At 45.1% G+C, this 23,657-nt stretch overlaps 2 protein-coding genes across 5 annotated transcripts in view; one reads left to right on the top strand and one right to left on the bottom strand.

Annotated features, from left to right (window-relative positions):
• Positions 1-19,526, bottom strand: ZNF662 (zinc finger protein 662). Of its 4 annotated transcripts, none has more exons than XM_058729597.1 (5): positions 19,508-19,526; positions 9,589-9,715; positions 8,825-8,938; positions 6,680-6,781; positions 1-5,689 (listed from the first exon to the last, which is right to left on the bottom strand). In XM_058729597.1, the coding sequence occupies exons 2-5, from the start codon at positions 9,620-9,622 to the stop codon at positions 4,659-4,661; spliced, it is 1,281 nt and encodes a 426-aa protein (XP_058585580.1). In that variant the 5' UTR covers positions 9,623-9,715; positions 19,508-19,526; the 3' UTR covers positions 1-4,658. The 4 variants fall into 4 exon arrangements, with proteins under 4 accessions (XP_058585580.1, XP_058585579.1, XP_058585578.1 ...); XM_058729596.1 differs by lacking the exon at positions 19,508-19,526 and adding an exon at positions 11,452-11,557; XM_058729595.1 differs by lacking the exon at positions 19,508-19,526 and adding an exon at positions 11,317-11,529.
• A 121-nt stretch (positions 19,527-19,647) lies between these two features.
• The window catches only part of LOC131511675 (5-beta-cholestane-3-alpha,7-alpha-diol 12-alpha-hydroxylase), a 6,006-nt gene continuing 1,996 nt past the window's right edge, over positions 19,648-23,657 (top strand). Inside the window, exons 1-2 of the mRNA XM_058729609.1 lie at positions 19,648-19,798; positions 20,391-23,645. Coding sequence (XP_058585592.1) covers positions 22,371-23,645 — 1,275 coding nt within the window. The 5' untranslated portion in view covers positions 19,648-19,798; positions 20,391-22,370. The remainder of the gene's footprint in view (positions 19,799-20,390; positions 23,646-23,657) is intronic.

Raw genomic sequence — 23,657 nt, 5'->3', positions numbered from 1 at the left:
TAGTTTAACAAAAGATGTTTATTGGCTCACATGACTGAAAATTCCAGAGGTGAGTCTATTTCAGGTAAGGCTTGGGCTAATGGCTCAAATGTCACCAGGGACCCAGTTTTTCTCTGCTTTGCCACTCTCTCCTTTGGTATTGACTTCATCCTCAGGCTCCACGTGCTAACACCAGGAAGCTCCAGACTACCTCCCTCTTAACAGAATAAAAGTGTTGTTGCAGTTCAAGGCCTCATATCTTCCTATATACCATCCACAGGAGGACAGAATATCTCCTTTGGTTGCTCTCGAAGAAAAGCCTCTTTCAGAAGGCCAGGTAAATATCTCCTCAGATCTCATTGGCTCTGTGGCCAAAGTAATAGGGTAAGTTGATGCACCTAGGCTAACCAGGATCCACTTATGAAGTTGGGGGTGGACCCAAACCAGGTGGCTGAGAAAGGATGCTTTCCCAAAGAATATTTGGGTTACTGTTCCCAGACAGAAGAATGGATGCTGGGAACCAACAAAGAGATGAATAGTACAGAACCCTGATTTGGCCGTGACAAAGACATGCTCAGAATTGCAACCACTGGTTTGCAACAGAGTTGCTTCTAAGACAACTCTGTAGCTACCTCAGAGTTGGAAAATGGGGGGGGGGGGGATTTAATTATTCATTCCCCCAAGAGATTCTGGGCAGGCCAGTTAATTTTCACTATGTGAATGACTCTATACACTGTTTTTATATTTCCTTACTTTCCAATCCTATGTTGGAAAATTTGGAAGATAAAAATTTACCATAATCAATTCTTGATTTTAATATATTGCTAGTTGGGATTTATCAGAAAGTATATTTCTAATTTTTTCCTTTAGATTTCTCCAAAATTTAGGAGGTGAGTACTAATCATTCCTCTTCTGACTTCAAGATGTGTGGAAAGTATTATTACAAATTGGAAAATCTTCCATGTTATGATTCCTTCATCCCACATTACAGTCTTTGATATAGGCTCAGGACTTCCAAGTGCCTGTCTCTGGGTCTCTGGTAAGGAAAAGACTAGTTAGGAATTTTTTTGATAGGGGCCATCCATTTCTACGTGCTACTTCTTAATCCCTCCGAAAGTTGTGTCTTTGCCATATGTGGCAATTCTTTGTGACACTCCTGAAATTTGTCTTCCCATCCCACCACTCTGCCTACAAACATTTCCATTTTTGAGGGAGAGTTCCTAGGGTTGATCATCTTCCATGGTGCTCCTCCAGAAGTCCAAACTGTTTCTTCTCTTCCAGGTTCCATTTCTGTGGTTTCTGCTTCCTATTTGTTATCTGTCTCTCTCCCATTTTAAGATACTGACGTCATCTAGGATACACATCATCTTCACTCTGGGAGCTTATTAACATTTAGGATTTTAATGATTACCTCCTTTTAGCACTGGTCCAAGCATTCGACCTTATTTCAACTGCTGCCTGTGTAATGTGTCCACTGGTGATATTGCCAGCCTCTCACTGACCTTTTTTAGCCTCTCTTCCACGCACTTCCTCCTGTCCAACTCCCTAAATATTGAATCAGTGTTTCATAGGACTCTATCCTGGGTCTTCATATTTTGCTATATTCTCTGGAGGCAGTACTGTCCAACACAACTTTTTGAAATGATGGAAATGCTCTATGTCAACAATATCCAATATGGTAGTCAACTCCCACATAGTTATTGTGTGCTTCAAATCTGGCCAGTCTGATAAGAACCTAAAACTTACAATTAATTTAAATACCTACATTTGGCCAGTGGCTGCTGTGTTGGATAATGCAGCTCCAGGAGATTTCCTTCATTTCTTCCCACAGCTTAAAATACCTTTTGCTCATTTGATGACTCCCAAATGCAAAGCTCTAGATTAATCACTAACCCAGAGCTCAAGCCCATATATACAACCACCACCTGGAATTTCTACTTGTATATCTCACACATATCTGAAATGTTAATCCAAAACAGACTTCTCGATTTCTCCCTCCCCAAACCTATTCCCATTCCAGTCTTATTCATTCCAGTAAATAGTGTGCTATCTAACTCAGCTGCTCAAACCAGAAACCAATCCCTAATTCCTGTTACTTTTATATCCAATCCTTTAACAGGTCACTGATTTTTTTTTCCAAACTGTATCTTAAATATATTTTCTCTCCATTTCTACAACCACCACCCACTCCAAGCCACTATCATCTCCAACCTGGACTGCTAGCAGTCTCCAATATGATCTCTCCTTTCACTTTTGTCCCTTAACAAGCCATTTTCTACACAGCAGCCAGGGATCATCTCAAAATGTGAATCAAACATGTCATTCCTCCACTGAATGTCCTCTAATAGCTTTTCACTTGGGATGGAATTGAATGATCTGAGCCACCTATGTCTACAAACCTAACTTGTGCCCCTCATACCCTTGATCATTATGCTATACCTAAAACCTTTTGGTGTCTTGAACATGCCAAACCCTTCACACATCAGAGTCTGCAGAGCTGTTCCTCTGCCTGCTGTTCTTCCCCCATTCTTCATATATGTGCCTTTTTTCTCATTCTGAGATGTTTAATGTTACCTCTTAGGAGAGGTAGGCCCTCCCTGACTATTCCTATAGAGGGTTCCTCTCTGTCATTCTCTCTCTCTCTCTGTACCATTCATTTCCTTTATAACACTTAGCAATTTTTAATAAATTACTTGAATTTTTTTTGTTTGGTCTCTCTCATTAATGTTCCAGAAAGGCAGGAAACCAATCTGACTTACCATTGTTTATACAGCACGAAGCATAGTGCTTTACATGCAAGCAGGTACTCAGTGATTATTTGCTTAATAAACTTCCCCCAAATGCCTGTCCACATCACTCATTTCCATTTCCTGGTTCTGTTTAGTACAAAAGTTGTCCTACTTAGTAGAGGCACCCTAACTAGACTATGCTAGGCCAAGTTCTCCTTACTACTTCAGCAATCAGGGGCTCTAGAATTAATGTTTGTAATTTTCAGGAACCAGAAGTTTAGTCCAAGCCAGCCTCTGGCTTCTCTTCCTTGCTCCTTAGTCAACAATTATATTACCTGGCTAGGAGCTTCTAAAGCAGAATGCCTAATTAGCAGAGAGGCAAACTGCAATCTGAAAATGGCTCTAAAGGTGAAGTCTGGAATGTACGTTTCATCTGTTTTGGCCAGCGCTCTTCTCTGAATAGGGCCTTTGTTTCTCTAACCCTTGAAGGTGGTCAATAGCATTCTCTAATAATATAGCTTACTCTGGGATGTGGGCTATCACGGTGATGAGAAGGGACAGGCTGGAAGGGGATTTGGGATAGTAGAGCAATCAGGGAGGTTATAGCTATGCAAATTTTTATGGAAACAAAAATCTCCCACTTGGTTTACATTTTCCTAGTCCCAGATTCCTATCTTATAACACAAGGGCAGTCAGGTCTCCCACAACTGCATAACCCAGACTACTCTCAGTTACTTTGCTTAAGTCATCTTGGTGATCTCAAAGTAGACCACAACTTCTGAGGAAGAGAAAGTTCTGGAGTTGGCCATGTAACTGCACTATCATCTACATCAAATGGTTTTCAGTGAGGTAGACTTTTGAAAGCAGTATTAGTAAGTACTTGTATATAGAAAGAATATGCCCAGGAAGACACACAGCCAGTAACAGTGACGGTCTCTAAGGAGGTAGACTGGGAGACAGGAGTGACAAGATTTACTTTCCAATGAACACCTTTTTGAACTATTTCAACTTTTTTTTTTATCATAAGCATGTTATATCTAGTAAAAAATAAGTTAAGTTTCAGAATTTGAAAAACATAAAAGAAATAGTGTTGGTCCTCAAAGAGCCATTTAGCTGGACTAACACACATGAGACATTAGAAAAATATAAGACAGGGGCGCCTGGGTGGCTCAGTCGGTTAAGCGGCCGACTTCGGCTCAGGTCATGATCTCACAGTTCATGGGTTCAAGCCCCACATCAGGCTCTGTGCTGACAGCTCAGAGCCTGGAGCCTGTTTCAGATTCTATGTCTCTCTCGCTCTGACCCTCCCCCGTTCATGCTCTGTCTCTCTCTGTCTCAAAAATAAATAAACGTTAAAAAAAATTAAAAAAAAGAAAAATATAAGACAGCACATAGTTACATAACAAGTTGGACAGTACTGACTACAAGTAGAAGAGGAACAGGGGTCTGTTCAGTTAAAGGAGCTGGGTCTTAAATGAGGAAGGGAAATTTGTAGCCCAGGGAAACTTGAGCAAATAGAAATGAACAGAAGCAGAAATGTGTACAAATAAAGAACAGAAAACTCTGGAGTCAGATAGGCCTGATTCCAATCTCTATTCTGTAACATATTAGCTGAGTAACCTTGAATGAGTTTTACGACTTCTTTCAACCTCAGACTTCTCATTAGTAAAATGAGGATAAGTACCTACCTTAAGAGGATTAAGGAAAACAAAAGGATGTATGTAAAGTGGTTAGCAAGTGCCTGACAGAGCAGATGCTCAACTAAAAGTTGCCTAGCATGAACATGGTTGAACAGTGGGACCGTCTTGCTAGCGTACAGGGTATCTGTTCAGAAGGGGCGAGATAATACTGACTATTAGAGTTATGACAAACCGCGGACAGTCATCTCGTTTTGTCTCTGGGGCTGCTGTAGCGTAAGAATTATAAACAAGCATCACCCTTATGCCTTCTCTAATGTTCAAGAAGGTGAGAGGTGTGATAATTACAGGGTTTCTCCCTAGCATGGCGCCTCTGGTGCTTAATCAAAACAGAATTCTGACTGAAGGCCTTCCCACAGTCATTACATTTATAGGGCCTTTCCCCAGTATGGATTCTCTGATGTCGGATAAGGTGTGCCTTGCAAATGAAGCTTTTCCCACAGTCAGTACATTCATGGGGCTTCTCCCCCGTGTGGACCCTCTGGTGCTGAGCAAGATCCGAGTTCCACATGAAACCTTTTCCACAGTCCTTACATTCATAAGGCTTCTCGCCAGTGTGGATTCTCTGATGTCGAAGCAGGGCTGGGTTCCGAGTAAAGCTTTTCCCACATTCCTTACATGTATATGGTTTTTCCCCAGTATGGATTCGCTGATGTTGTGTAAGGCTTGTGTTCTGACTAAAGCCCTTCCCACATTCCTTACATTCAAAGGGCTTCTCTCCAGTATGTATTCTCTGGTGCCGAATCAGGTTTGACTTCCAAACAAAGGCCTTAGCACATTCTTGACACACATAGGGTTTCACCCCAGTGTGAATTCTCTGATGTGCAAGGCAATGTGATCTAAAACTGAAAGTCTTCCCACATTCCTTACAACCATAGATCTTCTCTCCATTATGAACTCTCTGATGTTGGTCAAAGTCTTCAGTTTGATCAAAGCACTTGCCACATTCTTCACATATACAGAATACCTGCTCACTGAGAATCTTCTCATGTATAACAAGGTGAGTATTAACATCAGTATTCTCTGAACCATCTTCTCCTGAGATCATCTCATCTTTGACAATCACTTCTATAACATCATTTGCAGCGTTCTCCACACTCTTCCCATTGGAGTAGTTGCGCCACCTCCCTAACCTGCTTTTTCCCTCCTCACAGGTTTTCCCAAACCAGAACTCCTGGGAACCACACCACCGGGGTCCACTTGATAGCACCATGTGGTCTTTTGCCTCCTCAAAACCTTCCTCCTTCAGAATAAGATCTTCTTTCTCACTCTTCAACACACCCTCTGAAAGAAGAAATCAAAGCTGCAAATGTCATCATTACCCATAATGGGGCAAATAGCATCACCAAGTGGTACTCGTACGTCCATTGCACTTCAAGTGTTACCTCCATGTCCCAGTGGCCCTGTCCTAGCTGAAAATGGCACCACAGGGCAAACACACTGAAAGCGACCAAAGTTTATGCTACAGAAAGGCAGAAACTAGACAAGGTCCCTGAGGGCTATGATTCCCAAGCACCAGACCAAGCACAGAGGGAGCTCTCCAGGAATAGTTTAATTGAATCTAAGGGAGACAAGTAAGAATTTCCTCTAGGTAGTCTAGTTTATAACATGAGAAACAACATGTTCGGAAATAAAGAATCCTTTGTGGTATACCTGGGGAACCTGAACTTGTCACACACAGTGGGGAGCAATAAGGAGAATCTTCCTCATACTTGTCAACACTAAAAGGAAATGTGGTCTTTTCATTCAATCCAGTCACCAGGTCCACCATGAAAAGGGATTCCCCAAACTACTTTATACACAACTGGGCAAAGACTGCCTCCTCTTTGTTCCCATAGTGTTTTATCCACACTTCTGTTTCAGTATCACACCTTAAAAACTAACAGAATGAATAAAACACAGCATTTTCTTTTAAAATACTGGTTGGCCATAGCGGCCAGTAGGCCATCTGTTCAGTTACAGCCTACGATCCAACACACCCGAATTTAATTATAATTAATGATGACCAAATGAAAGCTGGAAGCTTAAAGTTTAACTTTCCTCTTATGGTTGACTTGGGGATTTTTAGAGGGTTATTTATTTATTTATTTATTTATTTTAGTATATGAAATTTATTGTCAAATTAGTTTCCATGCAACACCCAGTGCTCATCCCAAAAGATGAGAGGGTCTTTTATTTAGAAGATACGTGGTAAAATGGAATTTTAACATTTTACAAAGGAAAGACAGAGGAAAACATGTGCCTGGGAGAAAAGTGTTCATTCCCCTCACTTACCAGTACAGATTAGGCTTGGACCCTCTCCTTGCAGTTTCAGGTTCAACGGCTCTTCCACCTGTTCAAGATGGGAGATCGCAGCAGGCTTCAGAAATGGATATCCTGCCCGGGTCAAGATATAAATAAGGCTAGCTCAGTGAGAGGAGTGGGGCCCATGAAGAAAGGAGCAGAGATGGAAGTGGTAAGGGAGAATGAAGGTGGGTGGAGAGATCGGTACACAGATGACCTGAAACTGGAGGAGGTTAACAATATAAAGGACAGAAAACAGACCTTCAGGGAAGATGCGATTCCATCAGTTCCCTAAAACATGAAAACGCATCACTCATTTTTAAGTGTCAAGAAAAAATAGGGGACTAAGTTTTCTTCTTCACCTCCCCTAGGAGGTGAACTCCAGTTCACATGGAATAGAATTAGGAAAGGATTGAACTGCAAAGAACTATTCCTGAGGCTATGTTGGGAAGCCTCTAAGCTTAGCTTCCTTCCCGTCTGTCCATCTATTGCCTTCTCTTTCTACAAAGGATCAATGATGGATCTCTCCATGGCATCCATTAGAAATGGCCTCACAGCCTTCACTCAGCCATTTCCAGAAGTCACTTCTTATTCTAATGACAGACACCTCAATTGCAAAGGTCCACTCTAATAAACTCTTCTTCAGGCTTAGCTAAGATTGGTCTCTTCATAACTCCCATCCAATGCCTTCTAAGAAACAGATCAATTTTTCATCCTCCAAATGACAATCTTTTATATTGCGGAAGCCAAGGACTGTGTGTCCCCTGAGTATTCTTTTCTTTAAGACAAAAATGGACTTTGAATAGGGACATGTCCTCAAAGGAAGTTTGCTGCAGGTCAGGGAGTTAGGGTTTTACTCAAGGAATGACTTAGCCGTTGGTTTTCTGCCTAAAGCAAAGACGAAAAATTCCTTTGGGTGGTGGGAGAGTAAGCACTGAGATCCTAAGAGAGTGCAGAGGACAGTGTAGTTGTCTCTCTACATCCATTCTACCAGCACCACCAACCCCTACCCCTACCCTGCCCATTATGGAGAGCCCTGCCTTTTGGGGGAGAGCGATCCCAACTCCAGTTCCTAGTGTACCCCTTACTGGTCTAAGACAAGCAGGTTAGCCTGCCCTACTCACTACACGAGAGACGGTTTCAGAAATTGGCAGTCTAGGCCAAGACAACCAGTGCATGCTATTTCCCTGGCCATAGTGATTGGTTTAGAGCTGGCATAAGACTTAAGATGGTACATCCCAAAGGCCTGAGGAAGGCCTGCCCTATTTCTCTCCCTAGGTACGAAGAAGCAGAGCCTTGGTTACAACTACCAATCACCTTACAGCCACGAGAGGAGCCAGGCTGTAGGCAAAGCCAGCAGATAAGGAGACAAGAAAGAGCAGAGACTGAAACTGATCAAGCTGTAGCTGCACTCTATCTATGAACTTCCTACTTACATGAAATAGCAAATTCCTTTTCTGTTCAAGCCAGTTTGACCTGGGTTGTTACTTATAATCAAGGATATCCTAAGACTCTGGAAAGACAGCCAGACACAGCAAGGAACTGTGAGAACAAGGAAGTTGAGGGCACAGCTCCAGTTCCACTGTGCCCACAGAAGAGCTCCTGTGGGAAGACGATGGAATGGTACGAGGGAGGCAATAAGGGGCATAGCTGTCACCAGCAAATTAGAACAGGAAAGCCCTATGTTCCTAAAGGAATGCCAGGGCTTTGCCCACCAGAAATCCCTGAATTGGAAGTATATGGCTCAGAATTATTGAGACTTCTTGATTTCTAATGATAAAGATGACCATGATAGCCCAAAGGGCAATCAGAATCTTCTTCTGGAAGATGATAAGCAGGCTGAGAAAGTAGAAAGGCCACCTCAGAGTGTAAACAGAAAAGTCAGCGAGTACAGATAAATGGTGGCCATGATAAGAACAGTGGAAATGAGGAAGAGGCAAAAGAGGTAAATGAAAAGGAGCCAGGGTGAACAGACTCAAGAAGAGGGAAAACCATGGGGACACAGGAAAAAAGGGGGGGAGGGGAGGAATCCCACTGGTGTCCACAGCACTAGGTTAAGAGAACACATACCTACTACACTGTAAAGATCAAGACAAGGGAACTGGTCAGATAACTGGCACATGTACCCTCACTCACCTGTGGAGACGCCCCTCGGGCACTCTCCATCCAGAGCTCCCTGAGGAGCCTTGCACCAGGGCGCTTCCCCTCGCTCCAGCTGGGAAATCAGAGCCGGTTTGGGAAATGGAAATGCTGGTTGAGGGGGAGGAAATGGGACAGGCAGGTGAGTGGGGTGACATAGAGCAATCCCAAGGCTCCTCCCAGGCTTTGTCTTCAGGGGCAGGAAGGGAAAGAAGGGACTTAACCAGGGAAAGCGAGAAAAGAAAGTCCAGGGGAAGGGCCAGGAGACCCAGGGCAGCAGGGCCAGGAGGCTGACAAAGGTCAGGAATTAGACTCAGAGGTGCTCAACAACAGTTTGAGTGAGCGAACGGATGATTCCACTCGTTGAGAGATTGAGCTTTTTTGTTCTCTCCCTCTCTTAGAGCTCTCAAGTTCAGACATCTGCATCAGGATGCTTGGTATTGGGCTGGGTCTCCCAAACTAAGCGGGTGGGAAACTGAGAGTTTGGTGGGACACCAGGAATCTGCTCTCTTCCTACTGTACCCATTAGCACAGGAGTTGAGAGTCCGCTCCCACCCTGGGGCAAGAAAGGCTGATGTGAGGCCCAAATTTACACCAGGACTTCCCACTTCTTAGCAACCGCTGAGGCTGGCTCATTAAGAATTCAAGAGTCTGAAGTTGCCACTCAGGTGAGGCTTATCAAAGACTCCAGAGCTTCTGAGGAAGGAGGAGCCGGGGAACTCTGGAGGGCAGAAGCAGAGTCCAAAAGGAAAGACCCTTACCCAGGGAAGCCACAACCCCATAATTCTCCAGCATCACGTCCCTGTACAGGACCCTCTGAGCAGGGGCCAGGCCGATCCATTCATTCTCAGAGAAGTAGACGGCCACATCCTCGAAGGTCACTGACTCCTGAAACAACATGTGTTTAAATGTCCTCGGACAATTCCAGACCCAGGCCTACCGTAGGGTAGATGAGGCACCAGGTGGTACTGGAGGGGATGCCCATTGAGTTTCTGCATTCTGAATGTCTAAGGGAACTCTCAGCGGATCTGTGTCTCCTACTTACAAAGATATGAGGGATCAGTCATCAATTTCTCACATCCCTTCATCTTAACTTCACCACATCACCTTTTTCATGAGTCTCTGCAAGCTTCCCCTTTCCATCTTGTGCCCAGAACAACTATGTGTGCCCTAGGTGCCATCCTTTCTCCACAATGTACCCTCCTCCAGAGGTCACCAACCCTTCATAACAAGTACAATCACCATTTACCCATTTGAGCCCATGCCAAGAACTTTACATATATTACTTTGTATGCCTCACAGCCTATGAGGAGGGTATCAGATTCACTTTATAGAAGAGGAAACCGAGGCTCAGAGTTACAGAACTGAGACAGAAGTCAGGCCTATCTGACTCTCTGGCTCTTACTTACTGTACCACACTGCCTTCTATCCTCACTCCTGCCACCCCTGCTGCCCCTGTGTGAGATTCTTTCTCTTCTCTTCCTTCCTGTCATTGCCACTAGCCAAAGAGGCAGCTAAGGGCACCTGAGAACACTCAGGTTGCTCTGGAGGCTGGACTTCAAAACGCAGATCCAAACTGACTTTGCTCCCTGCACTCTGCCCCTCCAACACACTCTCTAAAACACCCCACCCTACTCTTTCTTCCCCACTTCCCAGTCTTAATGTCCCCTTTTCCTGTATCTCTGGGAGGCCCAACCTTCTGCACCTTCTCTCTCACTTTCCTCCATAAGAAACACAAACAGTGCTAGTGGAGAGCCATCAAGACTTACTTATAATTCCCAGCCACTGCCTCATTTAGGATCTCAATCTCCATACTATGGAGGGGCTGACTCTGTTCCATTTCACATCAGTCCTTGCCCTACAAAGTCCCCACAGAGACTTACCCGACACTCCAGGGCTCAGACTGGGGGGCCGGATCACCCTCACCTACCTCAAAATGTCCAAATCCTCCGCACGCGGACCATTCCATTCACTATTCAGAGACCCAGTTTACCTGCCAAAGATCATTTCCTGCACCGCCACCCTCATCCCCTATCCTGTCACCATCCTGTTACGAATCCAAACCCTTTCCTTGCCCATATTGCACCTGCAATCTGTGCCATTGCACCTCCTCCCCGCTGCCTGGAGATCCAGTTCCTCCCTCCAGCGCCAGCAACCTCATATTCATCTCAAGACCCACCTCAAACATAACCAGCTCTCTTAAAACCAGTGATATGGAAACTCTGGACATTCGTCGCTGCGCACAGCACTCTGTGAACACCTCCTCCCCAGCACTTGGCTCATGCCTGTGCAGCCGCACGTGTGTTTCCCCGGCTGGCGCAAGTCTGGGGGATGTCGAATTCATTCTGCTCCCTGCCTGTTCCTCCGGACCCTCCACTCTGGGCTGTACCCCGATTTCCCGGCCGCCGCGCTGCCCCCTCCGCCCCTTCTCTGGACCTAGAGCACCGGGCAGAGCCGAGCCAGCTTCGTAGCGGCGGCCCCGCACTCACCGGGCGCGCCCGGGCCGGCGCGCGCAGTCCCGGTAGCAGCTCGAGTGGAGGGCCGAAGGGGGCCCCGCCCGCCAAGGCCGCGGCCGCCATGGCCAGGGCCGCCCTCCCGGGAAGCGAGCGCGCGCCAGGCCTTACTGGGGGCTGCCCGGGGTCGGGAAGGGACGCTCCGGACCGGAGCGGGTCTGATATAGCGGCCCAGGAGTCGGGCGCGCAAGCCCCAGGCTCCACGCCCCGGCCAGTCCCACGCTCCGCACCGGAGAGGTGGAGGCTGCTGCACTCTTGCCACTCTGGCTTCTCTAGGACGGTGGAGGGCGCCACGTCTCTGTGGTCCTCCCTTCTGGCCCCGCAAAGAAACAGGGAGGGCAGAGCGAGTCCAGCTCCCCCACTGACACCGACTGCCTCAGGGCGCTGCTGTGGCAATGCGGGGAAGCGGGCGTGGGGGGGAGGCTTTCTCTGGGAATCCTTTCCCAACCCTCTTCTTCCCACTGACCACTCTTCTTCGGTATTGCACTGCACCCTTGTAGGACGGATGCTAATATGAAGCAGCAAATACTTCACACAGCCGCATCCCTTTACTGGGTTCTACATTCCCAGAGAGCAACTAACGTCCTTGATCAACTTTGTGCCTCGAATATTCACCCAATGTCTAGCAACTCTTATGGCCCAGCTTCTTTAAGTGCCAAGGAATATCTGTCGAATAAAGGAATGAATAAATGTTGAAACAATTTTTCAGTTGAAGAAAGTAAGGCCCAAAGAGAGGAGATGGCTTATCTAACATCACATAGCAAGTCGGGAAAGTTAAACCTTTAAATGAAATTGTGGAAATAAAAGACCACCAACATGAGAACAAGCAAAGGCTGTTTATTCAGAGCTTGCTCTAAGCAAGGGAGTCAACCACCATCACCTGCATTTGGTAGGCTCTAAGTCAGGCAGAGAAGTGAGAAAGCTTTATAGTTGGGGGGGGGGGCAGGGAAGAGACTTCAGGTATGCTCTGATTGGAGATTGTTGGCCTGGGGTGCTAACCAGAAGCAAAGCATCTTATGTGATTGGTTGGGAGAGGATATTAATCAAATTCTGGCCGTGTGGGGCTGACTGCTACAGGGTTTATTTTGGCTTCCCGAACTATTTGCCACAGATACTAGTGTGACTTCCCAGACTGGTAACTACAGATAATGGGTTGGCTTCCTGGACTGGTTGTTACAGACTGCGGGTCAGAGTTATATTTTTCTATATGGTCTGTCCATTTTCCATTTGTACATGTAGTCTCTTGGGATGAACAAATTAGGAAGATGTCTGCTTCACAGAAATTCCAGCCTAGAGGCTCATATTCCTTTTAGGTCCCCAGGTACTGAAAGCTTACAGATACCATACTTGTGAAAAATCACAGAACAAAGGAGACCTCAGATGAGCTCCAAGGTATGTTTATTTGTTTCTAAGAGAATCCAGAAGAAGCTCACAAATGGACACTAGTGAATAGTCCACAAACACTGAGAAGGAAGCAGTGAGCCTTACCCTAGGACAGATCACTAGGAAAGATGAGCACACAACAAATGCTCCCATGATTTTCTTCGGGAAAAATGGAGAAAACTGCACTGAGTGCGAAACAATTATGGGAGTTTTGGCTCAGAACAAGGAGCCCTCAGATACCTGATTATTAAGTCATGGTCTTAAGGAAGACCATAAGGAAGGTCTGTTATGGCTCTGACCAGTGTTTTGATTCAAAACTAAAGAGGAGAGGGATAGTCTATCATATTTATCCATATATTTTTACTGTTTCTATTGTTCTTCCTGTTAAACACACAGCAGCAGGCAAGGTCAAGGCCATGTCCTAAGTGACCCAGCCAGTAGACACAATTAAGCCACTTTCAGATTCATACAATGTATTACTTACACAAACAGCAAAAGGAAGAAAGAATACCCAAGCATGCCGGTCTCCAGCTCCTTGTCCCACACACCAAACACAATGACACCAAAACAAAAGGGGGCTCAATGACTGCAACATCCGTGGTGAGGAGCCAATTTTAGACTATAGCTAAGCAGTCACAGTATGCAGTTACATCCAGAAAGCCTCATGCCTCTTCAGAATCTTAGAGGCAATGAGAAATTGTCTCATGACAGCCTCCCATAAGAGATAGGGAAGGGAGTGGGAGATGGGCTTGAAGGCCAATAAAGCTCCTCTCATCCTCTCATGTTCTATAAGGATCACAAGGTGATCTGCCATGGCTCAGAGTAGCTGTAGTTCAAAGCTTTGCCTGCATGGACTATACAGATATGTGAAAACTTGCCAGGGCACGACGGTGGAGCCATTCCCCTACAACTAGACCTCTCAACTTTTACACATAAAGATTCTCAGGAACATGAGCCACCATGTAAGTGCTCTTACATGTGATGAGTAAGAGCTCATCAGATGCTCTAATTAGCTGTAATGCTAAAGGCCTGGATCAAATACATTCCATTTGTCTTAGGCAACATTAGACGAAAGTGACCGTGACAGTGATACACAGTAGTAGAGCCAGGCCCACTAGAGAATGGACCATAGTCAGGCTCCTCATGCAGAGCCAAGCCAGCTAAATGTGTCATTATTCTAAGTGAGGCAAGAGATACTGGCAGTGGCACATACCCCACCTAAACTGGCCAGCAAACAATCCAGGTAGTACAATCTCCATTACCACTCATGCTAGAGAATTTAGAACAATCAGTAGTCTGTGAAAAATGTACAAAAAGTCCAACAATAACAGGATAAGGCTAAAGGGAGGCATTTCAATGTCCAGAAAGTTCATCTTAGTCTGTTGTTTCTTGCTGAGAGTATTTCTTTCTGGAGTCAGTGGCTGTTGGGAGGATTCTGAGAGTTTTTAAATTAGGATTGTTTGTTGGTCAGTAGTCAAATTGAGGGTGGTGATGGTGGAAGCTTGGGTTAAGTTGGTAAGATATCCTACAGATGAAAGCTAAGAGATTAATGGTCCCTCCCTCTGCCCCTGATTTCCCAGGGTCTAATTCTTACCAACCAGGGTTGTCTCTCTCCTTACACGGCCATATGACCATTATGACTAGTCTCTGCAACAATCACTGCACCTTTCCCCCAATTCTCTCCATATCTAACCCACACCATATGCTTAGACTCATCCCTAGTTAGCTCAGAAGTTCCTTTCTTTTATAATTTAGAACATTCTAGAATATCTCCCACCCCCTGACATGTGGGCCATGCCAAAACACCTTAGTAGTTTTCACCTTATAATTCATGATCATTATGATCATTATCTATAATTGTCCAAATCCAGCAAGCATGGGAGGGGTGAGGGGATACACTAAGTTCCAGTCTCCAAGTCCCCAGCTCTTTTTTCCTACTTTCAAATTCTAGTAGTCCAGTTTTCCAGGGATAGGCATAGGAAGGAAAAAATAGAGTTATATGGGTTATTATGTGGTTTGGGCTTCCTGCAGCCAGTTAGGGCTTTCTTCCACTCTTGAACCTCATAATTAGACATTATGCTTGAATGGGAGGTACTCTTTTAGGTAACTATCACATTTGGAACCCTAACAGACTATCTTAATTTGTACACCACTAAAAGCTTAGGCTTGATTGTCCAACTATCTTTTTCAGTTTTTCAGAGTTCACTCTCTCTTTTAACAGCACCTGCTTCTTGGGGATGATAAAGGTCATGAAAGGTCCAGCTCATGTCCCAGGTAGTTGTCCACTGTTGTACTTTTATCTATAAAAGTACCACTATTATCTTATTGGGAGTGTTTGGGGAAGCTAAATATGGAACATAGGTCATCTAAGAATCTTTGAATGGTATTGTCCACATATGCCTTGTGGAAAATGGTAGTGCCATACCCTGAAAGGATGTCTACTGTAGTCTATGCCCAGCAGTATTCTTCATATGAAGGTAGGGAATCCATTCAGTCTATTTGCCAGGACTTGCCAGGTCCAGTACCCCCACTTATGTGCTTCAGAGTTTTGTTTCCTATTCAACTGTGTGGCTGGCAGTCCAGCCATATTTGTCAAGCTTCTTTTTTTTTTTTTTTTTTTCCTCCGAGAGAGAGGGAGAGAGAGAGAATGAGAATGGAGGATAGGGACAGAGGGTGAAAGAGAGAGAATATTAAGCAGGCTCCTGATTCCTGCTTTTACGGTTTCTTTTCTGTTTGTAGAACTTCCTTTAGCCATCACTTTAGGGTAGGTGTGCCAGTGACAATTCTCTTAATTTTCCTTCATTTGAGAATATGCTGATTTTACCTTCCATTCTAAAGGATATTTTACTGGCATAGAATTCTGAATTAACAGTTCTTTTCTTTCATCAGTTACCTGATAAACTTTGCGCCACTTGCAAATGATTTTCACGGTTTCTGGTAAGAAATCCAAGGTCATCTGAGTTGTTTCTCTATATGTGATATGCTGTTTCTCTCTAGCTGCTTTCAAAACATTTTCCTTGTCTTTAGATTTTTGAAGTTTGATTACATTGTGTCTGGACTTGAATTTCTTTGGGTGTATCCTGTTAGGGGTTTGTACAGCTAATTTTGATGAAATCCAATTTACCTATTTTTTCTTTTGTTGCCTGTGCTTCTGATGTCATCTACGTGAAACTGTTGCCAAATCCAATGTCATAAAGATTTTCTTCAATGTTTTCTTCTAAGAGTTTTATGGTTTTAGATCTTGTTTAGGTCTTTGATACACTTTAATTTTTATATGTGGTGTAATTTCATTCTTTTGCATGTAATATCCAGTTTTCCCAGCACCACTTGTTGAAATGGTGTCCTTTCCCCCTTTGTCTTGGCATCCTTTTGGAAAATCAATTAACCATACACGTGAGGGTTTATTTCTGGACTCTATTCTATTGGTCTATATGTCTGTTCTTATACTGGTACAACAGTGGGTTTTTTTTTTTTTTTACTATAGTTTTGTAGTTTTTCAAAGTCAGGCAAAGTTGATCCTCCAATTTGGTTCTTTTTCAAGATTATTTTGGCTATTTGGAGCCCCTTGCGATACCACATGAATTTGAGGATCAGCTTTTCCATTTCTGCAAAAAAAAAAAAAAAATGCTATTGGAATCTACAGATCATGTTGTGTTGAATCTATAGATCACTCTGTGTAGTGTTGACTTCTTAACAATGTTATGCCTTCCTCTCCATGAACATGGAATGTCTTTCCATCTTAATTTACAGAAGTGTAATTTCTTTCAGCAATGTTTTGTATTTTCAGTATACAAGTCTTTCACCAACTTGGCTAGATTTTTTTCCCTCAGTATTTAATTCTTTTATATGGTATTATAAATGGAACGGTGTTCTTAATTTCCTTTTTGAATTGTTCACTGCTGGTTCATAGACACACAGCTGATTTTTGTGTTGATCTTGCACCCTGTAACTTTGCTGAATTTATTAATGCTAGTAGTTCTCTTGTAAATTCTTTGGAATTTTCTATAGATAGGTCATGTCATCTGTAAATAGATATAGTTTTTGCTCTCCTTTTCCAATTTGGCTCTTTTTATATTTTTCTTATCTAATAGCTCTGGCTAGAACTTCCACTATACTGTTGAATAGCAGCAGTGAAAGCGGGTCTCCTTGTCTTGCACCTTCTGATTTTAAAGGGAAATTCTTCAGTCTTTCACCATTGAGTATGATAACAGCTATGGGTTTTTCATAAATAATCTTTATCGTATTGAGGAACTTTTCCTCTATTTTTAGTCTTCTAAAATATTTTATCATAAAAGGATGTTCAATTTTGTCAATGAATTTTCTGCATTAATTGAGATGATCATGTAGGGTTTTTTTTTCATTCTATTAATATGTTGTATTATATCGATGTTGTGTTCAACCACCCTTTTATTTCTGATATAGACCCCACTTGCTTATGGTGAATCATCCTTTTAATATGCTATTGTATTTGATCTGCTAATATTTTGTTTTGAGGATTTTTGCATCTACGTTCATAAGGGATACTGGCCTGAAATTTTCTTTCATGTGATGTTCTTATCTGACTTTGGAATCATGGTACTACTGGCTTCCCAGAGTAAGTTATAAGGTGTTCTCTCTTAAATTTTTTGTAAAGGTTTGAGGATTGGTGTTAATTCTTCTTTAAGTGTTTGGTAGAGGGGCACCTGGCTGGCTCAGCTGGAGGAGCAACTTGATCTTGGGGTTGTGGATTTGAGCCCCACATAGAGATTACAAAAAAAAAAGCTTAAAAAACAATAAATGTTTGATAGCGTTCACCAGTGAAGCCATCTGGTTTAGGGCTTGTTTTTGTTGGGATGCTTTTAATTAGTGATTTAATCTCTTTACTTGTTATAGGTCTGTTGAGATTTTCTATTTCTTCTTGAGTAGGTTTAGGTTATTTGTATTTCAAGGAATTTGTCCATTTCTTCTAGGTTATCTAATTTGTTGATGTACAATTATTGATAGTGTTGACATAAAATTATTAAAATGCCCTTTTATAATCCTTTCTATCTCTGTAAGGTCAGTAGCTATGTCTCCACTTCCATTTCTGATTTTCATTATGTGTATCTTCTCTCCTTCTTTTCTTAGTGAATCTAGCTAAATTTTTTTCAATTTTGTTGAACTTTTCAAATAACCACTTTTGGTTTCGCTGATTTTCTCTATTCTCTATTTATCTCTGCTCTAATCTTTATGCTTTCTTTCTGCTAGCTTTGGGTTTAGCTTGTTCTTTTCTAATTCCTTACTGTGTAAACTTAGGTTATTGACTTGAGATATTCTTTTTTAACGTAAGCATTTATAACTATAATTTTACCTCTGAACACTGCTTTCATTATATACCATGATTTTTGGTATGTTGGTTTTAATTTTCATTCATCACAAGGTATTTTGTAATTTCTCTTATGATTTATTCTTTCAAGAAGAAAGCTTTAGGAAGCTTGCATGTGGATTCTTTCAGACTTCTTGTGTATCTTTTTCCCTTATGATCTGGCTATGTATCCTTAGTACACCACTGTAATAAATCTTGGAGTACAACCGTATGCCAAGTCCCATTAGTTCTTCTAGGGACTCTCTGAATGTTAGGGTGGTCTTGGAGCTTCCCCATAGGTTGATGAGGATTAGATTGCTTAATACATGTAAAGCATCTAGCATCTTGGCTCATGGTAAACTCTCAAAATAAGAATGGTGATGGTTATAGTCACAATGGGGATGACCAGTACAGAGACATGAACAGGATAGGTGCTCAAGGTCAATCAATCCAATTCCCATCCTATCCCTCCATCTTCTCCCACTATATTCCCTCATCTAAGTCTCTTAGCAAATGCACAGCCCAATATCTTTATAATGGCATCTCACTGCTGGCAAGTACCTCAAGTTTAGCTTCCTGTTTTACACAGCATAATAGTAAGGCCCAGAGAGGTAAACCGAAATGTCCTGGGTCATGTCATGAGTTGGTGACAAAGTTGTAACAAGAACCCAAGTTTGCCTTTTAAGTCCTACATTGACTTCACTGACACTTGGTATATGTGATACAGACTAGGAGTAAAATAATTAACCTGGGGCCAGGCTGTCAAGAACCCAGCTGCTGTCGAGGTATTTCCTTCTCTTCCTAGAAAAATAAGAAACTTTGAAACCTAGGAATTAAGAGAAGCCATAAACAAGTTCAGCCCCAAATCAAATGAGACTACTATTTGATCTAAAGGCAGAGTGAAACAATTTCCCCCCTGCATCTCCATTTCAACAGTACTGTTGTTGACTTCTGGGGGTGAGGTAGTGAGCAGGAAGCAGGAGGCACCGAGGGAGCAGTGAATACCATCAAGCATTGGAACAAAGGGCAAACAAGAGGCAGAGAATAGCCAGTACAGCTGCACTAAATAAAGAACACCCCAAAGAGAATCCCAATATACAAACCACAGCAGGTGAACGGAACCCTCCAGTGGGTGCACGATTGCTCAAAATTCTGGGCCATATATGGAACGAAAAGACATGAGACCAGACTGGACCAGAGACCCTCTCGAGCGCTGTCTAGAGGTCTCAAACCACAGCCCACCACCCCTGCCCACCACAGAATGGGCAAACGAGGTGTGCAAGAAAGGAGCACAAAAAAATGTTGAAGGACAGCCGAAACAATGCTCCTGCCAGGTCTCCGGGGTGAGAAGTCTCAGGAATACGGACCCACGTGGCGGCTACGCTCAGCGAGCTCGTCGGTGGCAGTGAAGGAGGCAGCCCTTGTCCGCACGCCTTCCCCCAGCCCCACGCCCTTACTGACCAGCTCCGCAGACGAACTGACAGCCACACAGCACCTCTACGTGAAGCCCAGCCGACTGACGGACAGAGAGCGCCTCCGCGCGGAGGACTGCCCACACACCACCCTACAGACTCCGTCGCAGAGACTGCCAGGGCGGAAGTGCGTCACGGCCCCTCCCGCGCTTGGGCCCGCGCCCGCTCTAGCACGCCCGGAGGCCATCTCTGCGTGTCGTTGGTCCTTCCAGGGCTCTGAGTTCACCTGTGTAACTCTCTGTCCCACCCTCCTGCGGAGCTGCGACCCTATTTGGGAATGGTGAGGCGTGCCGCTGGGCTCCTGGGGCTTGCTCTGGGTAGCTGGCCCCCGGCCACTCGGGAGGGTTGTGAGGGCAGCCGCATAGGCCGATTTCGCTGGGGTCGGCTAGCCTCTGCCCTTGGCAAAGCCGGTGATCGCTGCCCTCCATCAGACCGCCCTTCGGTGGCTATAGGTGGACTGAACCAGCTGGCGTGAGAGGAGTTGAGTGCAGCGCGATAGGTTAAAGCCCAAATTCGCGCTGAGCCTGCCCAGCCTGCACGGTGCTGAAAACTCCTCGGCTTCCACTGAGCCCTCCAGCCACATTGGCCCCGAATGTGTGTGCACCCCGTTCCTTGGAACGGCGCTGCTACAGTACGTTGGGCGGCACACCCCAAAAGCTCTCAGACCTTCACCTGTAGCACCACTACCATACAACACGCATTGACCGGACTTTGCCTTCCTCCAGTCCTCCATTTAATTACCACCTAATCAGTGTGGCCTTCCTGACTCCCCACCCCACTTTCCGCTCTGCTCCTTTCATTTGCTGCCTTTAACACAATTGTAATTACATACTTCTCTGGGCAATGATTTAATATATTTTTCCCTTCCTTAGACAGGTACTAAAGGTATTTGGCGACCGCTCCGTGCAGGGAGACCACCGGATGATACACTCTGCCAGCACCAAGTACCTCATGGGGGATGGTTTGAGGACAGGATCTCAACAAAACCATGCTGGACAGCCTGTCCTTGGTTATACTGGGGCCCACAGGCCAGAGTCTGGATGCTGGTTGCTTCCACTTCTGCTACAATGTGTTGTTCAAGGCCGGCTACCTGAGCTTATTTGGCTGTACGAAAAACCAGGAACAGGACCTGCTACAGGCAGAGGAGTTATTTGTCCAGTTCCGCAAGTTTGATCTCTTGTTCCCCAGGTTTGTTTATTCCTTGCTGGGGCCCTGGGAGTGGCTAGAAGTGGCCCGGCTCCAGCGGCTCTTCCACAGGATGCTCTCTGTGAACCACCACCTGGAGAAGAATGGCATAAGCAACTGGATCTCCTACATGCTTCAGTGTCTGAGGGAGCAGCAGGGGCCATACCTGTCTCATTCGAAGTTGGTTATAGCAGAATTTCTGGCAGTAGGTGCCAAGTAAATATCCGTTGAATGGATATATGGGACTGTTCCAAGGAGGGAGGGAATGAAATGAATCAAGGTAAGAATGAATGTAACATGGTGCTGCCATCCGTTAAAAACTGGGGAACAATGTTTAGCTTATGCATGTTGGCCCACAGACAATTTCTGACTGCAGATTCAGACTGGGGAGAGTGGATGATTCTGAGTACTTGCTGTGGTTTCCCTAAGCAATCAGAGAGGACTTCATGGAGGCAGAGTGTGGACATTTCCAGCTCCCTGCAGAGGGGAATGGCACAAGGCAAAGGGAACTCAAGAGGTCATGTGGAAGTCAGAGGAGACAAAGTCCCTGTTTGCCAATCAATTAGGAAGTTAAAGAGTAACCTGAGGTCGCTAGAACTGGTTGAATTGAGTCTGAACCTCACCTTATTGCAACAATGGCCTTAGAATCAATGGCAGAACTTTCTCCTTCCTGGACCTGCTGGCAGGGACCTAGCCTGACACCTCACAGCAGGCCCCCAGTAAATGGTCAGCTCACCTCACCCAAGCCAGGACAGCAGTGAGAGAAAGTTCCCACTATACTCTGAGACTACACCCTTATCATGAAATAAAGTGATTGGTTTGAAGTCCTTCTCATCTCTGACATTTCATAATTCCAAGATTCCGAATCTGTCTTTCTTGCTAGAGAAGTGTGCAAACTAGGCCAGGGGTAGGGCTCCAGTCCAGAGGCTCAGGGATGGTTGTCTGAACCTCTGCTTTAAGAGTCATCAGTCTGGGAGGCTCTCTGGGTCATTTAATAATGAGGAACGGACAGGATGTGAAACTTTTCTTTTTAATTTAATTAATTTATTTATTTAGAGTGGAAGAGGGGCAGAGAGACAGGGAGAGGGAGAGAGAGAGAAAATCCCAAGCAGGCTCCGTACTGTCAGTGCAGAGCCCAGGACAGGGCTGAAACTCGTGAACCATGAGATCATGACCTGAGCCGAAATCAACAGTCGGACACTTAACTGACTGAGCCACTGAGACACCCCTAAATGTGAAACTTAATAAATGAGTGTTGAATTTATGCTGAGTGAAGTAGTAAACTAATGAATAAATGAATCCTTGAAAAAATACAGGTGTGAATGGTCAGTAAATCGTGGGGATGGGGTGGGATCCATGAGAGCTTTGTAGATACCATTCTGGGGCTGGGTCTGAAAAGATTACAGCAAAGCCTAAAGCTGGTGAGGAGAGGCTTCTTTCTGGGCTTCCTTCTGGTCCCACCCCCTCCTTCCACACGACAAGGTTGCAGCAAGTGCTAAATCTAGGAGAACATTTTGCTCCTAGGTACTGTCTTGCCAGGGATTTTTGGTATAACTTACTGCCACAGGGCAAGGTCCAGGTCCACCCCCAGCTTGTCAAGGCCTCTCAAAAGCTCTCTGGCACTTAGAGAACAGTGTGTCCAGAGCTCAACCTGGAAGAGCATAACCATGGTGCTCTGGGGTCTGGTGCTGGGAACCCTGCTGGTGGCCATGGTGGGGTGCCTGTGGCTGCTGGGGCTGTTCCGGCAGCACAGACCCCAGGAGCCCCCTCTGGATAAGGGCTTCATACCCTGGCTGGGCCATGCCATGGCTTTCCGGAAGAATATGTTTGAATTCCTGAAGTATATGCGGGCCAAGCATGGAGATGTGTTCACAGTGCAGCTAGGGGGCCAGTACTTCACCTTTGTCATGGACCCGCTCTCCTTTGGCTCCATCCTCAAGGATGCACAGAGAAAACTCGACTTTGTGAAATATGCAGAAAAACTGGTGTTAAAGGTGTTTGGCTACCGCTCCATGCAGGGAGACCACCGGATGATACACTCTGCCAGCACCAAATACCTCATGGGAGATGGCTTGGAGGATCTCAACAAAACCATGCTGGACAGCCTGTCCTTGGTTATACTGGGGCCCACGGGCCATAGTCTGGATGCTGGTTGCTGGCGTGAAGACGGCCTCTTCCACTTCTGCTACAATGTGTTGTTCAAGGCCGGCTACCTGAGCTTATTTGGCTGTACGAAGAACCAGGAGCAGGACCTGCTACAGGCAGAGGAGTTATTTGTCCAGTTCCGCAAGTTTGATCTCTTGTTCCCCAGGTTTGTTTATTCCTTGCTGGGGCCCTGGGAGTGGCTAGAAGTGGCCCGGCTCCAGCGGCTCTTCCACAGGATGCTCTCCGTGAACCACAACCTGGAGAAGAATGGCATAAGCAACTGGATCTCCTACATGCTTCAGTGTCTGAGGGAACAGGGAACGGCCCCAGCCATGCAAGACAAGTTCAACTTCATGATGCTCTGGGCCTCTCAGGGGAACACGGGGCCTAATTCTTTCTGGGCCCTTTTGTTCCTCCTAAAGCACCCGGAAGCCATGCGTGCTGTGAGGGAGGAGGCTGCCCAAGTCCTAGGAGAGGCCAAGCTGAAGGCTAGGCAATCCTTTGGCGTTGAGATCAGCGCCCTGCACCACACACCAGTGCTGGACAGCGTGATGGAGGAGACGCTGAGGCTGGGGACCGCACCCACCCTCCTCAGAGTGGTGCACGGTGACCATATGCTGAAGATGGCCAGTGGACAGGAGTACCTGCTCCGCAGTGGAGACATCGTGGCCCTCTTCCCTTATCTTTCAGTGCACATGGATCCTGACATCCACCCGGAACCCACTGCCTTCAAATACGATCGCTTCCTCAACCCCAACGGTAGTCGCAAAGTGGACTTCTACAAGTCAGGCAAGAAGATCCACCACTAT

The sequence above is a fragment of the Neofelis nebulosa genome, chromosome 5 (assembly GCF_028018385.1).
Source record: "Neofelis nebulosa isolate mNeoNeb1 chromosome 5, mNeoNeb1.pri, whole genome shotgun sequence".
In the NCBI taxonomy this organism is placed as follows: domain Eukaryota; kingdom Metazoa; phylum Chordata; class Mammalia; order Carnivora; family Felidae; genus Neofelis; species Neofelis nebulosa.
The sequence above is the reverse complement of the archived record's forward strand: the minus strand, read 5'-3'. Positions and strand labels throughout refer to the sequence as shown.

Excerpts from the sequence above, each read along its gene's own strand:
- ZNF662 (XM_058729594.1), bottom strand. The coding sequence starts at position 11,171 with ATGAATTCGACATCCCCCAGACTTGCGCCAGCCGGGGAAACACACGTG. Across the intron at positions 9,716-11,006 it reads GAGAGCTGGTTATGTTTGAG|GAGTCAGTGACCTTCGAGGA; the intron begins GTGGGTCTTGAG and ends ATGTTGTTTCAG. Across the intron at positions 8,939-9,588 it reads TGGGGTTGTGGCTTCCCTGG|CATTTCCATTTCCCAAACCG; the intron begins GTAAGGGTCTTT and ends CCCCTCAACCAG.